Raw genomic sequence first — 14778 nt, 5'->3', positions numbered from 1 at the left:
TGCCACTCTGCCTTCTGATTGGACAGTTTACATCCATTGAGTCAGAATGTTTGCAGTGATCACAGTGAAAGTGTGAATTAGAGACATCTCATATTTTAGTAGACCAATTGAGGCTGATTGATTATGGTTAGGAAGTCAAAATCTAAACCATTGAAGTAAACTGTAGTGTATTCTGTACATTTGGAATGAAAAATGTTGAGGGGCATTGGATAAACTGTAGATTAAATTACCGTAAAGAGCAACATTTAGGGCAAGATGAGATAGTGAATAACTAATAGGATACCTGACTGAATTTGTAATCATGCCACACTTAAACAGAAAAGCTGCTAACTTGTTCTTTTTAAATCTGGATGTTACACAAGATAAGTATACCAAACAAAAATATAAATGTAACATGCAACAGTTTCAAAGATTTCACTGAGTTACAGTTCATATAAGGAAATCAGTCAATTGAAATAAATAAATTAGGCCCTATTCAATGGATTTCACATGACTGGGAATACAGATATGCATCTGTTGGTCACAGATACCTTAATAAAAAGGTAGGGGCATGGATCAGAAAACCAGTCAGTATCTGGTGTTGCCACCTTTTGCCTCATGCGACTCAACTCTTTCGCATAGAGTTGATCAGGCTGTTGATTGTGGCCTATGGAATGTTGTCTCAATCCTCTTCAAAGGCTGTGCGATGTTGCTGGAACACCTGTTGTACATGGTGAGTATGCAGGCCATGGAAGAACTAGGATATTTTCAGCTCCCAAGAATTGTGTACAGATCCTTGCGACATGGGAGCATGCATTATCTTGCTGAAACATGAGGTGATGGCGGCGGGTGAATGTCACGACAAAGGGCCTCGGGATCTCATCATCTGCATTCAAACTGCCATCGATAAAGTGCAATTGTGTTCATTGTCCGAAGCTCATGCCTGCCCATATCATAACCCCACCGCCACAATGGGGCACTCTATTCACAACGTTGACATCAGCAAACCACTTTCCCACACAACTCCATACACATGGTCTGCAGTTGTGAGGCCGGATGTGAGGCCTGCCCTCCTTTTAGAGACAAAGTGAAGTCGAAATTAAACGGTTCAAACAGGTTCTACAGACCATCACGGATTACAAAATGAAAACCAGCCCCGTCGCGGACATCGACGTCTTGCTTCCAGACAAATTATACAACTTCTTTGCGTGCTTTGAGGACAATAAGGTGCCACCGACGCGACCCCCAAACAAAGATTGAGGGCTCTCCTTCTCCGTTGCTGACGTGAGTAAAACATTTAAATGTGTTAATCCTCGCAAGGCTGCCAGCCCAGACGGCATCCCTAGCTGTGTCCTCAGAGCATGCGCAGACCAGCTGGCTGGTGTGTTTACGGACACATTCAATCAATCCCTATCCCAGTCTGCTGTCCCCACATGCTTCAAGATGGCCACCATTGTTCCTGTTCCCAAGAAAGCTAAGGTAACTGAGCTAAATGACTACCGCCCCGTAGCACTCACTTCTGTCACCATGAAGTTCTTTGAGAGACTAGTCAAGGATCATATCACCTCCACCCTACCTGTCACACTAGAACCACTCCAATTTGCTTACCACCCCAATAAGTCCACAAACGATGCAATCACCATCACACTGCACACTGCCCTATCCCATCTAGACAAGAGGAATACCTATGTAAGACTGCTGTTTATTGACTACAGATCAGCATTCAACACCATAGTACCCTCCAAACTCATCATCAAGCTTGAGACCCTGGGTCTTGACACCACCCTGTGCAACTGGGTCCTGGACTTCCTGACGGGCCGCCCCCCAGGTGGTGAAGGTAGGAAACAACATCTGCACTCCGCTGATCCTCAACACTGGGTCCCCACAAGGGTGCGTTCTCAGCCCCCTCCAGTACTCCCTGTTCATGCATGACTGCGTGGCCATGCACGCCTTCAACTCAATCATCAAGTTTGCAGATGACACTACAGTGGTAGGCTTGATTCCCAACAACAAGACAGACTACAGGGAGGAGGTGAGGGCCCTCGGAGTGTGGTGTCAGGAAAATAACCTCTCACTCAATGTCAGTAAAACAAAAGAGATGATTGTGGACTTCAGGAAACAGGAAAGGGAGCACCCCTCTATTCACATTGACGGGACAGCAGTGGAGAGGTGGAACGTTTTAAGTTCCTTGGTGTACATATCACCGACAAACTGAAATGGACAGTGCGCAACAACACCTCTTCAACCTCAGGAGGCTGAAAAATGTGGCTTGTCACTGAAAACCCTCACTAAACTTTTACACGTGCACAATTTATCACCGTCTGGTACGGCACCTACACCACCCACAACTGCAGGGCTCTTCAGAGGGTGGTGCGGTCTGCACAATGCATCATCGGGGGCAAACTACCTGCCCTCCAGGACACCTACAACACCCGATGTCACAGGAAGACAAAAAAGATCATCAAGGACAAATAACCACCCGAGCCACTGCCTGTTCACACTGCTTCCATACAGAAGGCGAGGTCAGTCCAGGTGCATCAAAACTGGGACAGAGAGATTGATCAACAGCTTCTATTTCAAGGCCATCAGATTGTTAAACAGCCATCACTAGCACAGAGAGGCAGCTGCCTACCCACAGCCTTGATATCACTGGCCACTTTAATAAATGGAACACTGGTCACTTTAATAATGCCACTTTAAGAATGTTTACATATCTTGCATTACTCATCTCATCTGTATATACTGTATCCTACACTATCTATTATTTAATATCTATTGCATCTTAGCCGCTCTGTCACTGCTCATCTATATATTTAATACCAATATATTCTTATCCCATTCCTTTACTAGATTGTGTGTATTAGGTTTTGTTGTGGAATTTGTTCAATATTAGGTTTTGTTGTGGAATTGTTAGATATTATCTGTTAGATACTGCTGCACTGTCGGATCTAGAAGCATAAGCATTTCGCTACACTCTCAATAACATCTGTTAACCATATGTATGTGTCCAATAAAATTTGATTTGGACATACCGCCAAATTCTCTCAAATGCCATTGGAGGAGGCTTATGGTAGAGAAATTTGCATTACATTTTCTGACAACAGCTCTGGTGGACATTCCTTCAGTCAGCATGCCAATTGCACACTCCCTCAAAACTTGAGACATCTGTAGCATTGTGTTGATCATTACACATTAGATGATTAAACAGCATGATCATTACACAGGTGCACCTTGTACTGGGGACAATAAAATACTACTCTAAAATGTGCCGTTTTGTCACAACAGTTTGACAAAACTGTACATTTTAGAGTGGTATTTTATTGTTCCCTGCACAAGGTGCACCTGTGTAATGATCATGCCGTTTAATCATCTTATTGATATGCCACACCTGACAGTTGGATGGGTTATCTTGGCAAAGGAGAAATGCTCACTAACATGGATGTAAACAAATTTGTGCACAAAATTTGATGGAAATACGATTTTTGTGCATATGGTAAATTTCTGGGATCTTTTTTTTCAGCTCATGAAACATGGGACCAACACTTTACATGTTGCTTTTATATTATTGGTCAGTGTATGATCCAGCTTATCCTGTATCCTCTGAGTTCCTAAAAGTTACACGACTCCACCCTATTTATTCAATTCAATTTCATTCAATAATATATCTTTTTAATTATCCCAGAAGGGCAATTACTTTGTCTATGTGAGTCAGTCTGAGATCTGAGGGCTACAGAATATACAGTGCAGTGAATAAAAGTTGCTCGTGATTGTGATTGACAGAGTGTAGTTAGCCAAAGGGAAGTGAAGCAGCAGGCGAACAGTATGTATCCTAGACACAAGGTCAGTAGAGTGGCTATTGATCTCATCTCCTCAGCCACCTGCTGACTGAGTACTATCAACCAGTACAGCCTGATGGGCTGCTGGGCCGCTGAGGCTGGGAAGGCTGTGGAGAGGGAGAAAAAACTGCCCTCTCATCCCAGACACTTGTCTCCTTGGACAGCTTCTATCCACAGGTTTCAAAGGTTTCAAAGTGGTGTCTGACTCTGAATTTCAAATCCAACACTGCACTAGAACAATGTGTCCAACTCTTCAAAGAAGTCCTATTATCAACCCCATTTTCTCAAGTCTAGTTTGATATAGCTCTGTCAGTTCTTATAGATATGTAAACTTTCATCTAGCCTTTGAGTAGAAAACTTTCAACATTTGGATGCCCCTTTTTGTGTTGCAATATTCTACGGCAGTCTCTGAGAGCAACTTTTGCATAGAGCTAGCTGCTTATGTTAGGGTGGAATGGAGAGAGAACCACATTTCCCTCAGACATGGGCCTACAAAATACTGCATAGTCTCAATCAGTGTGATTGGTGGCATGCCGCAGATCGCTCCGGTTGCCAAACTCGTGTTATTTGCTGTGGAGAAACGGATAATCAATTTTTCCCATGCTTCACTAAGCAGGAATATATTGAAGTAAAGTAGAGCATAAAAAGCATCCAGATTCATCTTGAAATCAACTGTGCCATTAGCTTATTTGAGAACTTTTCTAATTTACGGAGCACTTAAGTACCTGCCGGCTAGTTTTGACTGCAAGGCTGCTATTGGCTGGAACCGTCCCCAAGACAATCCACAAATTAGCTTTGATTTTACAGTTTGCACTGATATCCTCAGAATGTCATGCAGGGACTGAATTGTGTCCTCTGATAAAGTTCTGATACCAAATGAAATAATTTAAGTAAGACTTTTTGAAGATATAACATTATTATTTTCCCATTACAATTCAGACTCTTAATTCAGCCTCTTATTCCTTTTTCCCAGAATGAATTGACCAAGACATTATACAAGACAAGTGTTACGTAATATGGGTTGTATGTCTTCCAACAAGTGTTGGCATTTAGCCATGACTCACCTAGCATGCCTTTCTCTCCATTGGATAAGCACATGTCCTTCTCCGCGCTGGGCAGCACGAACCCCACCACAAAGCACTCCACCCCGTCAGCCATGAGGGCTAGGCCCAGCACTATAAACAGGGTCCACTGGAACCGTCCATGCCCACAGTCCTCCATGATGTCCTCATACTGCTCAGCCAGCTCCTCCAGCTCCGTGGCCCCTGCCTGAGCCTGCCTGGCCTTGGCCCTCGCTGCCCTCTGGGCCGCCTTCACCTCGTCAGGGTGGGGGATCCCCTGGTACTCCCCCTCGTACATCTGGTCCTCGTCATCATGGCCCTCCGTGGCGTCGCTGGCTGCATCCTCCTCCTGAGGGTAGGACTCGCCCTGGTAACCGTAGCCCTCCTGGTCTCCTCCCTCTCCGTAGGTGCCGTAGGGGTCACCTCCTCCTTGGTGGTACACATTGTTCTGGTAAGGGTCAGCCATGCTATCGATGAGACGTTACAGCCAAGTCAGCACTGTTGCAGTAAGATCCTTCAGGTGATTCTGACTAGATTGGCATAATTCTGGGCACCTTGGTCCAGTGTTCTGCTCCGTATGTGTTCTGGTATTCCAGGTGCTACGCTGTAGCTGTTTCTTGTTCCTGTTCTGCTAATCTGAGGAGGGTGTTGTTCAAGTAATATTTTGAACAATACCTGGACTGGAACAATAATGATTGTTTTCGAATAACTACCTTTGACTGTTCAGTTCTTCACAAGGCCTCATGCTGAACCTGAAAGAGGAAGTTTATTCAGTTATGCCATCCATATTTCTTATGATTGATAACAAAATCAATACTCTGTTGATTTACTCAGAAAACATGGGAATGTTTCTTCATTTTGAATAGATTTGACTGGGAGCTGACACTAGAACTCAGACATACTGTATATTATTGGGATCTACTGCATATGGCCTATTGACTGTATCTATCTATTGGGTCTCAGCGACAGCCTTGATATCTGCCTGCTCTTCTCTCTTAAAACAGAATAAATAAAACAGTTATCCTGCACTTTAGTTTTCAATCTAATTTGTTACCACACAAAAGGGTTATAATGAGACCATTTCTGCTGTTCTAATGCACTCAATACTGAAACACCTTAAGTGTTTCAAATTGAATGAATATGCCTTAGGGGGTTCATTTGTTCACTGGCATGATAAAATATTTCCTTAACATGATCAATTTCAATATGTTCCTTAGAGAATTCCTATTGCTACTTATACATGTATTTACTAACAATAAGTTACCTCAGGTCATAGACTAGATGTATAATGTAATAACCTCTCAGACCATTCAGCTAACACTTAAACACAACAATGACAACAATAATAAGGCACCCCATACCCGATGAGCCTTATAATTGTGTAATTATATATATCACTTTCACAATTTCTCTGTACAGTTAATACATTAACTGGCTGGGTTGTGGGACAGTGTATGCCCATTGATAATTCTAATGGAACTGTTAAGATGCATTACCCGGAGAATGCGAGGATTGTGATGCTATTTCTCCCTGATATCAACCAATCAGCATCCTGGATCCAAACAACCTGTTTTATAATTGTAAATGATTCTAAAGTTTCATTGGTGCAGATTGGAATCTAGATTCTTGTTAAACCTCTGAACATTCATTCTGACATTGAGATCAGCGGAACCGTAACGAATCTCCCCACTAATCCACCCCATAACAGTGCTCTTTAAATCTCTATAGCCAGAGAGAAGTGAGGGAGGGAAGCCACACTGTCACAGTCACAAGCAGGCCTTTTCTTCAGCCCTCTCACACACCAAAGAGCCTGGTAATGCTACAAATGAGATTCGTCTCGCTTTGGGCGATGCTGGCTGGCTGTCACTAGTCTCAACTGGCTCTCTGGATAGGATGCCTCCACTCCAACTTATCACTTGTTCCCACCATGTCACTACACTGAGACGACACTATGGCTGCTGTTGAGGAAGTGTTGCCACATGGGCATCAGAGTCTAATCATTCATCTGGTAGGAATGAGGCAAATGTGACTCGCTGAGAATTATCTCTACTTTTTGAATCTTTTAGAAGTTTTGTGAATCTACCCCACTAAATATTCTATATCAGCCAACCTTTGAGTATTTAATAGCCTATTTTTTAGTGGTAGTCAATGAGAATAGGATTAATTTGTTTCTCCATTTTAATCATGGTGTAATGAGGGACACCGGAAGGTACATGGGCATCATCTTGGATTCATTAAACGGATAAGGAGTCCCAGAAGGCCAAGCCAGGAACTGCGTGTGTGTGTTTGTGCATGTGTGATGATGATTCCCTGGATATACACTACATGACCAAATGTATGTGGACACTTGCTCGTTAACCATCTCATTCCAAAATCATGGGAATTAATATGGAGTTGGTCCCCCCTTTGCTGCTATAACAGCCTATACTCTTCTGGGAAGGCTTTCCACTAGATGTTGGAACATTGCTGCGGGGACTTGCTTCCATTCAACCACAAGAGCATTAGTTGGGCACTGATGTTGGGCGATTAGGCCTGGCTCGCAGTCGGCGTTCCAATTCATCCCAAATGTGTTTGATGGGGTAGGTAGAGGTAAGGGCTCTGTGCAGGCCAGTCAAGTTCTTCCACAACGATCTCGACAAACCATTTCTGAATGGACCTCGCTTTGTGCATGGGGGCATTGTTATCGTGAAACAGGAAAGGGCCTTCCCCAAACTTTTGCCTCAAAATTTGAAGCGCAGAATCATCTAGAATGTTATTGAATGCTGTAGTGTTAATATTTCCATTCACTGGAACTAAGGGGACTAGCCCGAGCCATGACAAACAGCCCCAGACCATTATTCCTCTCCACCAAACTTTACAGATGGCACTATGCATTGCGTCAGGTAGTGTTCTCCTGTCACCTACCAAACCCAGATTCGTCTGTCGGACTACCAGATGGTGAAGCATGATTCGTCACTCCAGAGAATGCATTTCAACTGAGTCCAATGGCGCCGAGCTTTACACCACTCCAACAGACGCTTCGCATTGTGCATTATGATCTTAGGCTTGTGTGTATCTGCTCGGCCATGGAAACCCATGTTATGATCCTGACGAACAGTTCTTGTCCTGACGTTACTTCCAGAGGCAGTTTGGAAATCTGTAATGAGTGTTGCAACCGAGGACAGACGATTTTTAAGCGCTACAGCACTTGGCGGTCCCATTCTGTGAACTTGTGTGGCCTACCACTTCACGGCTGAGCTGTTTTTGCTCTTAGACGTTTCCACTTCACAATAACAGCTTTTCAGTAAGGCCATTCTACTGCCAAGGTTTGTCTATGGAGCTTGCATAGCTGTGTGCTCGATTTTATACACCTGTCAGCAACGGGTGTGGCTGAAATAGCCAAATCCACTAATTTTAAGGGGTCACACTTTCGTATATATAGTGCATGTCTTCCTCTCTGACATCTAATCAACACTTCCCATCCTCCTTCACACACACCCACCCACCCAGCCTGGCTACCTTCAGCAATACAGCAACATTCTCTCACCTCTCCATGCAAGCACTCTAGATCACACAGCACTCATGCACCAAGGCCCTTCTCTCTACAAAGAGGAAATGAATGGCAAATTGGATGAGAACAGGGAGCAAAGAGGCGCAAAGCAATACCTGTGACAGATTGGAGGGTTGTCCTGTATGATACAATCATACTGCATGAATAGAATAGGGGTTCAGGAAAAGAAGACTGCTTATGCCATGAGGTATAGTATCATTAGTAATGCATGGGATGAGAGCTCCCCAAGGCATTGTTCCCACTAGTTTGAAAAGGGTTGTCTGAGTAAAATCAATTTATAATACATTTTGCAGCAGCTGTTCCCCCTGCCCAATTCCATAGCTGTCTGAATGATATTGTTTGTCCATCTGTGTTTAGTTTAAATCTGGAATCCTTAGTTGCTACATACATTTTTGGACTCATAAATTAATTATTTATAACCATTTATTCTTAAATGCCTCATGAGTTAATTTAACCATTGTACCCATCAGAACCCAAAATAAGATTGGTTTACTCCAAGGTTTGTAAACAATGTAAATGTAAACAAACACTGTATAGCCTCAAAGCATAGTTAAAACTATACATTTTGATCTCATGGATGGTCAGTCCTTGCATCCAAACCTCTGTCTATGTATTAGAGAGCTTTTTCCACATACTTTTGGTCATGTAGTGTATTTTGTTTAATATTGCAGTGGCAAGACCATGAAGCACATGGGATATGGGCCTTGAAGTTCTGCAGCATTGCTGGTTTTCCTCGTGCCCATCTAGGCTCTTAATAAGGGAATGTTTCTCTAACTAATCGAATATACTGTAGAGTACAACACTGAATATCTATCAATTATCTGTGATGTAGAAAAGAAAACCAGCAGCAGCTTGAGACCTGGATTTGAATAACACTGATGTAGGATATATATTTTCCTTCTTCTATTTCTCTTCATAAAGTGTGAAAATGCATACTGAAAGCCTTGGCCCTGCCTCTATACTGCTGAACCTACTCTAGTGCCACCTCCTTGTTTGTTGACTAAGACAAGTGAAGGTCACGATGCCCATATGGACTTGGCTCAGAGAGGGAATCACTTTCAGCACGTTTGCCAACTCTACCTGATACCCTGTATTCTGAGATCCCAGAGAGATGAGCGGTTCCTTTGAGACAGAACAGGTATTGGACAGAGAGAGGGAAAAAGATCAGTAGCTAACCCATGCTCTGTTCGAAAAGTACTGGTAGCAGAGTACAATACAATGAGGTGTAAATGGTTGAATTCACTGTCGGATAAAGACTGCAGGACAGGCCAGTAAAACATTTGATCAAACACAAATGTATGGCATGTAAGAACCGTGTAGGACAGGGTTACTTAACTCTTACCCTATGAGGTTCGGAGCCTGCTGTTCTACCTGATTATTAATTGCACACACCTGGAGTCCCAGGTCTAAATCAGTCCCTGAAAACATTTAATGGAACTGGCTTCGATGTCCAGGGTTGTGTTGGAGGTGTGTACGAGTCCAGCACTGTAGGTCAGCGTTTCCCAACTCCGGTCCTCCAGTAACTTCAACAGCACACATTTTTGTTGTAGCCGCGGACAAAACACCTGATTCAACTCATTGAGGACTTGATGATTAGTTGACAAGTTGAATCAGGTGTGCTTGTCTGGGGCTACAACAACAATGTGTGCTGTTGGGGGAAACACTGCTGTAGATAACGGCAGTTTCTTGTTTTGGTTTATTATGTGGTTTAAAATAATATGTTTTAGTCTATTTCATTTATATTATGCAGGGAGCACCATGTAAAGACAGCTTAAATTTCAGGCTTGCAGGAATCTTACTACATAGCTACATTACGTTTCAATGAGTTATTCTGTTCTCTTGTGATGACATGATGAACGGAAGGCACTCTAACACCAGGAGAAGGCACAGACCTCTGGAGGGAACCAGCAGCAGGGAATCAAAGATTTGAACAACTCATTGAATAAGCAATAGACTGTCAATAACAGTAGTGTCATAAAGTGACACAGGAAGCTTGACACAGGAGGCTGTCTATGGGAATCGAATCATCCTTGAGCAAGGTAGAACACTTTGCAGGTAGCCTAGAGATGTGCTTTTCAAACAACGATTCCTTCTCACCAATTTCTGAACAATATTTGACTTTATGTGGGAAGCAGCAACATTAGAAATATCAACAAAATGCAGAATAGTAAGTGATTATTAAAGCACAGATTGGCATATTATACTGTGTTACTTGCACCAGTCCAATATAATATGTGCTTTCAACTGCCCAGGAATTGACCCCTGAATGGAGTTTGCTTTGAGGCATATAGACACTATAACAAAATCTTCTATGCTATTATAGAGCTGAGGTTACTAGAGTGTGTCTAAGAACATTTTCGTTTATAGTTCACTAAATATTTCAGTTTTATATGATAGTTTGCCGTTTTTCCTGCCTAATCACCAGCAGGTATCAGGAGAGGTAGGCTTTATCCACAGTGTGAAGTGACAGCATGGAGTGGATGATTTAGAATCTATAGCCTTTTTAATGTGTTGGTAGGGAAATCATATTTTGTGGTGCGATCAAGTGCTCTTTCATGATGTTACTCAGACCGTGTAATAAATTGCAAATAAAGGTTATGTGATAATCAGCTGAGCCCATCCAGTGCTGTGGTATTCAGTTTAAAGGATATATATCAAACGGATCTCTCTACCATTTGCTATGAAAACATCTAAAGCACATTATTTTGAGTGGAGCATGACATGAGAAACAACAGTTTCTTTACACAGACACCATTTCATGCACACTAAGCCTCCTTCCAGAAATTGAGTGAAAAGGCCATTCTATGGTGAAGGATATCATGGTGGATGTCTGAAGTGAGCTTGGTAAATGAAGGGCCATTACTTGATGATGATTACTGTGTATTGTGGTATTGGCTGTCTGTTTCTGCTTCAGTAATGACAACAAAACAAGAAAGGTGCTTGTGTATTTTATAGACAATGGAAAGGGAAATAAGGAGCTCCCTTAAATCATATTGGAATATCCATCTACATGTATATTTTTCTTTATGCTCATCTACATTTTCCAGAGGCAGAATGCCAGAGTGAATATGAGGTTTATGTATTGATATTGTTTCTTCTGATGAATTTAAGTGATTGAGGCAGACACTCCCTAGGCTGCATACAGACTGCTCATACACTGCATGTACAAAACATTTGGAACACTTTCAATGACAGACTGACCAGGTGAAAGCTATGATCCTTATTGATGTCACTTGTTAAGCCTTGAGACATGGATTGTGCATGTGTGCCATTCAGAGGGTGAATGGGCAAGACAAAATGTTTCAGTGGTTGTAGGTGTCAGGCGTACCGGTTTGAGTGTGTCAAGAACTGCAACACTGCTGGGTTTTTCACACTCGACAGCTTCTGTGTGTATCAAAAATGGTCCACTACCCAAAGGACATCCAGCCAACTTGATACAACTGTGGGAAGCAATGGAGTCAACATGGGCCAGCATCCCTGTGGAATACTTTTGACACCTTGTAGAATCCATGCCCTGACGAATTGAGGCTGTTCTGAGGGAAAAAGGAGGTGCAACTCAATATTAGGGTGTTCCTAATGTTTTGTACACTCATTCTATATTTTTTCCTCTTCAGAAAAAAATGTAATATTTAACACATGAACATTGGATGAATCTGACACAAACAAACAGATCAAGTAAACTCCAGTATTTCTACACCAGACAGTGGTGTGTAGGTAGTTTACTAGAACCGACCTGGAGCTGATTACCACCACAGTACAGTGATGCTTTCCTTGCACCACCATTTTATTGTCTGTGAGCTGAGTTTGTGCCAGCCTCCCTCCCAGTCTCACCAGAGAGGACAGTCTCTGTTTCCTGACACTGAGCACCACCACGACTACACCAGGTATAGACATCCTGAGCGAGACATTCAGGCACAGGATAGGCACGAGTCACAACTTCCACTCCAGATGACAGAGAATTATACCATTATAAACTGGGTGGTTCAAGCCCTGAATGCTGATTGGCTGACAGCCGTGCTACTCCGTGTTGCGTCGTGCCTAAGAACAGCCCTTAGCCATGGTATATTGGCCATATACCACACCCTTATTGCATAAATAGACTCTGTGGCAATAGCTACATTTTGTTTGGGGTCTATAACATTATAACACTATAATGCTATAATAGCTGACTCACCAGGTTATGCCCTGCCCACTGGGCACAGATGTCAATTCAACGTCTATTCCACGTTGATTCAATGTAATTTCCTTGAAATGACGTGGAAACATTGTTGATTCAACCAGGGCGTGTCCAGTGGGTGAGCAGTGATTCTGATATGCTGGTGTATTCATAATATACTATTTGTTCTGCCCTCTCATTATTAAATCACGTTATGAGATGTGATGATTTCAGCCTGCATCATATACATTTGCATCCATGAGGTTTGACCTTTCTCTGCATGTCTAAGGGGATGACTCCTCCAAACATATAACAAATCTATTGCATTCAAAAGTATTTATAAAGCCCCTTAGAAACCGAGCCTAAAACCCCAGAGAGCAAGCAAAACTCCCTATCTAGGCTACGGACGGTCACTCCCTTGGTACCTGCTGCCTACGTTGGCTACATCTGAGGGAAACTGCAGGTGGTTTGCAGGCATGAATCTGTGTCAACCTGGTACATACAAATGGTCTCTGTTTCCATGGTCAGGATTCTATGGTTTCTCCTGACTTTATGCAAGGAGCAGCATATCTATCAAGTGTCTGAGTAGGAATGTGATCTAGGATCAGTTTTTCCTTTTAGATGACACCATGAATAAGATTACATGGACAGGGGTGACCTGATCCTCGATTTTATATTTTATGTTCCTGGTGTTGTTCTTTAAGGGAAAGTTCACCCAAATTACAAAGTGACACATTGGTCTCCTTACCCTGTAAGCTGTCTATGTACAAGGTATTACAGTAATCCATGCTTTGGTTTAGTTTCCCTGGCAGTGGCTGGCACCGTTTCCAAATGCTAACGTTTTAGCATGTGTGGCACAAATCCATTCAAATTATGGGACCGATATTAGCATTTCATCGCAACATGTTCAAATCATCTATAAGTGTGATGATGAGGAGATTTTTTCTTGGGCAGTAGTACATCATTACTGCCTCAGGGATCAAAGGACCAGAAACGGGCGTAATGCAGATAATCAAGTAGAAAGGCACATGAGAACCAGTGTGGAGCTACAGCCACAGCACAGCAGAGAGCACTTGGGTGCTGCATCAGGTCTGCACACATGATTGTGGCAACCTTTTAATAATACAGTAGCAACCTTCTCTAACAACCTCTGTCTGCCCCCTGACTAATCAGGCCACATCAATGTTTGAGGAAAAGGTTAGTCAGCCAACATGAACCATGGGAAGCCACATGACATATTGATGATATCTGAACAGGTATAGATATAATTCTCAGTTTGTATGTGTAACAACTTTCACTAATTGGCAGGCATGCAACGCATACCCAAAATCTCCATATTAAACAAAGTAAGAAGTCTTTATAGGGTGTGTGTCACGGTGATTATTGGCATGGCTGGATGGAATATACATGTTGACCAAAGAGACTGGTGGTTGGCTGGAACTAACACAGTGCACAATCTGTAATCCACTGCATTGAGATCAAACCTCAACCAGCACACGTATTCTCAACCAGCACCCCCCCCCCGATCTGTGTCTAGCTCTTTCTCTCTCTAACCCACCCTTACGCTAATGCAGAGAGAGAGCGGGAGAGAGAAAGAGAGAGAGCGTGTGTGAAAGGGACAGAGAGAAATCAGACATTGAGATCGGCTGCCCCGCAATTGAATCTTGCTGAAGACTGCAGACATGTAATTATGTCCAGCGCTGCTCCGAAAGCTTTAGATTATTGTTCCAGCAGCAGAAAAACAGGGCCAAACATAAAAGATGCAGCACTCCATGCTTCGATGTCAACACTGAACTGATAAAGTCAGGAGTGAAGGATGGCAGGAGGAGACCCGGCTTTTATTGCTGCGTATGAGAAGGAAATGAATGTCTGGCTGAATGAAAAAACAATCCCTCCCTTTCATTGGTGTCTTTCTACACACGAGTAGACTGGTTTTATTAGAGCACGTTGACATCTCTATTCCTTGACTGGATCTAATCTCGACATTAGTTGTTGTAGTCTGGGAAATGTGAAATTTACCCTGAAAAGTGGCATAGGAGGCCATTCGTAACTCATCTCAAACCAGGTTGTCAATTTTCACCAGTTTTCATCGTCTCGGTCTGAAAACAAACCAAATAAACTCTGTCTCATGTGACCATCCTCGCTCTCTCTCTCTTTCTCGTCAGAGGACAACACTTCTCCCATGATCCAGAGTGT

At 42.8% G+C, this 14778-nt stretch overlaps 1 protein-coding gene across 3 annotated transcripts in view; it reads right to left on the bottom strand.

Moving 5' to 3' along the window:
• LOC118401367 (synaptic vesicle glycoprotein 2B-like) overlaps positions 1 to 14778 on the bottom strand; it is a 42692-nt gene that overhangs the window by 15049 nt on the left and 12865 nt on the right. For 2 of the 3 annotated variants that reach the window (XM_052475051.1, XM_035798806.2), the window contains exon 2: positions 4880 to 5628. The exons of the other annotated variant lie outside the window; for it this stretch is intronic. In XM_052475051.1, the coding sequence (XP_052331011.1) occupies positions 4880 to 5342 (463 nt within the window). In that variant the 5' untranslated portion in view covers positions 5343 to 5628. The remainder of the gene's footprint in view (positions 1 to 4879; positions 5629 to 14778) is intronic. 3 annotated transcript variants of the gene reach the window in all.

This window comes from Oncorhynchus keta, chromosome 22 (genome assembly GCF_023373465.1).
Source record: "Oncorhynchus keta strain PuntledgeMale-10-30-2019 chromosome 22, Oket_V2, whole genome shotgun sequence".
In the NCBI taxonomy this organism is placed as follows: Eukaryota; Metazoa; Chordata; class Actinopteri; order Salmoniformes; family Salmonidae; genus Oncorhynchus; species Oncorhynchus keta.
This window is presented reverse-complemented; position numbering and strand designations above follow the sequence as displayed.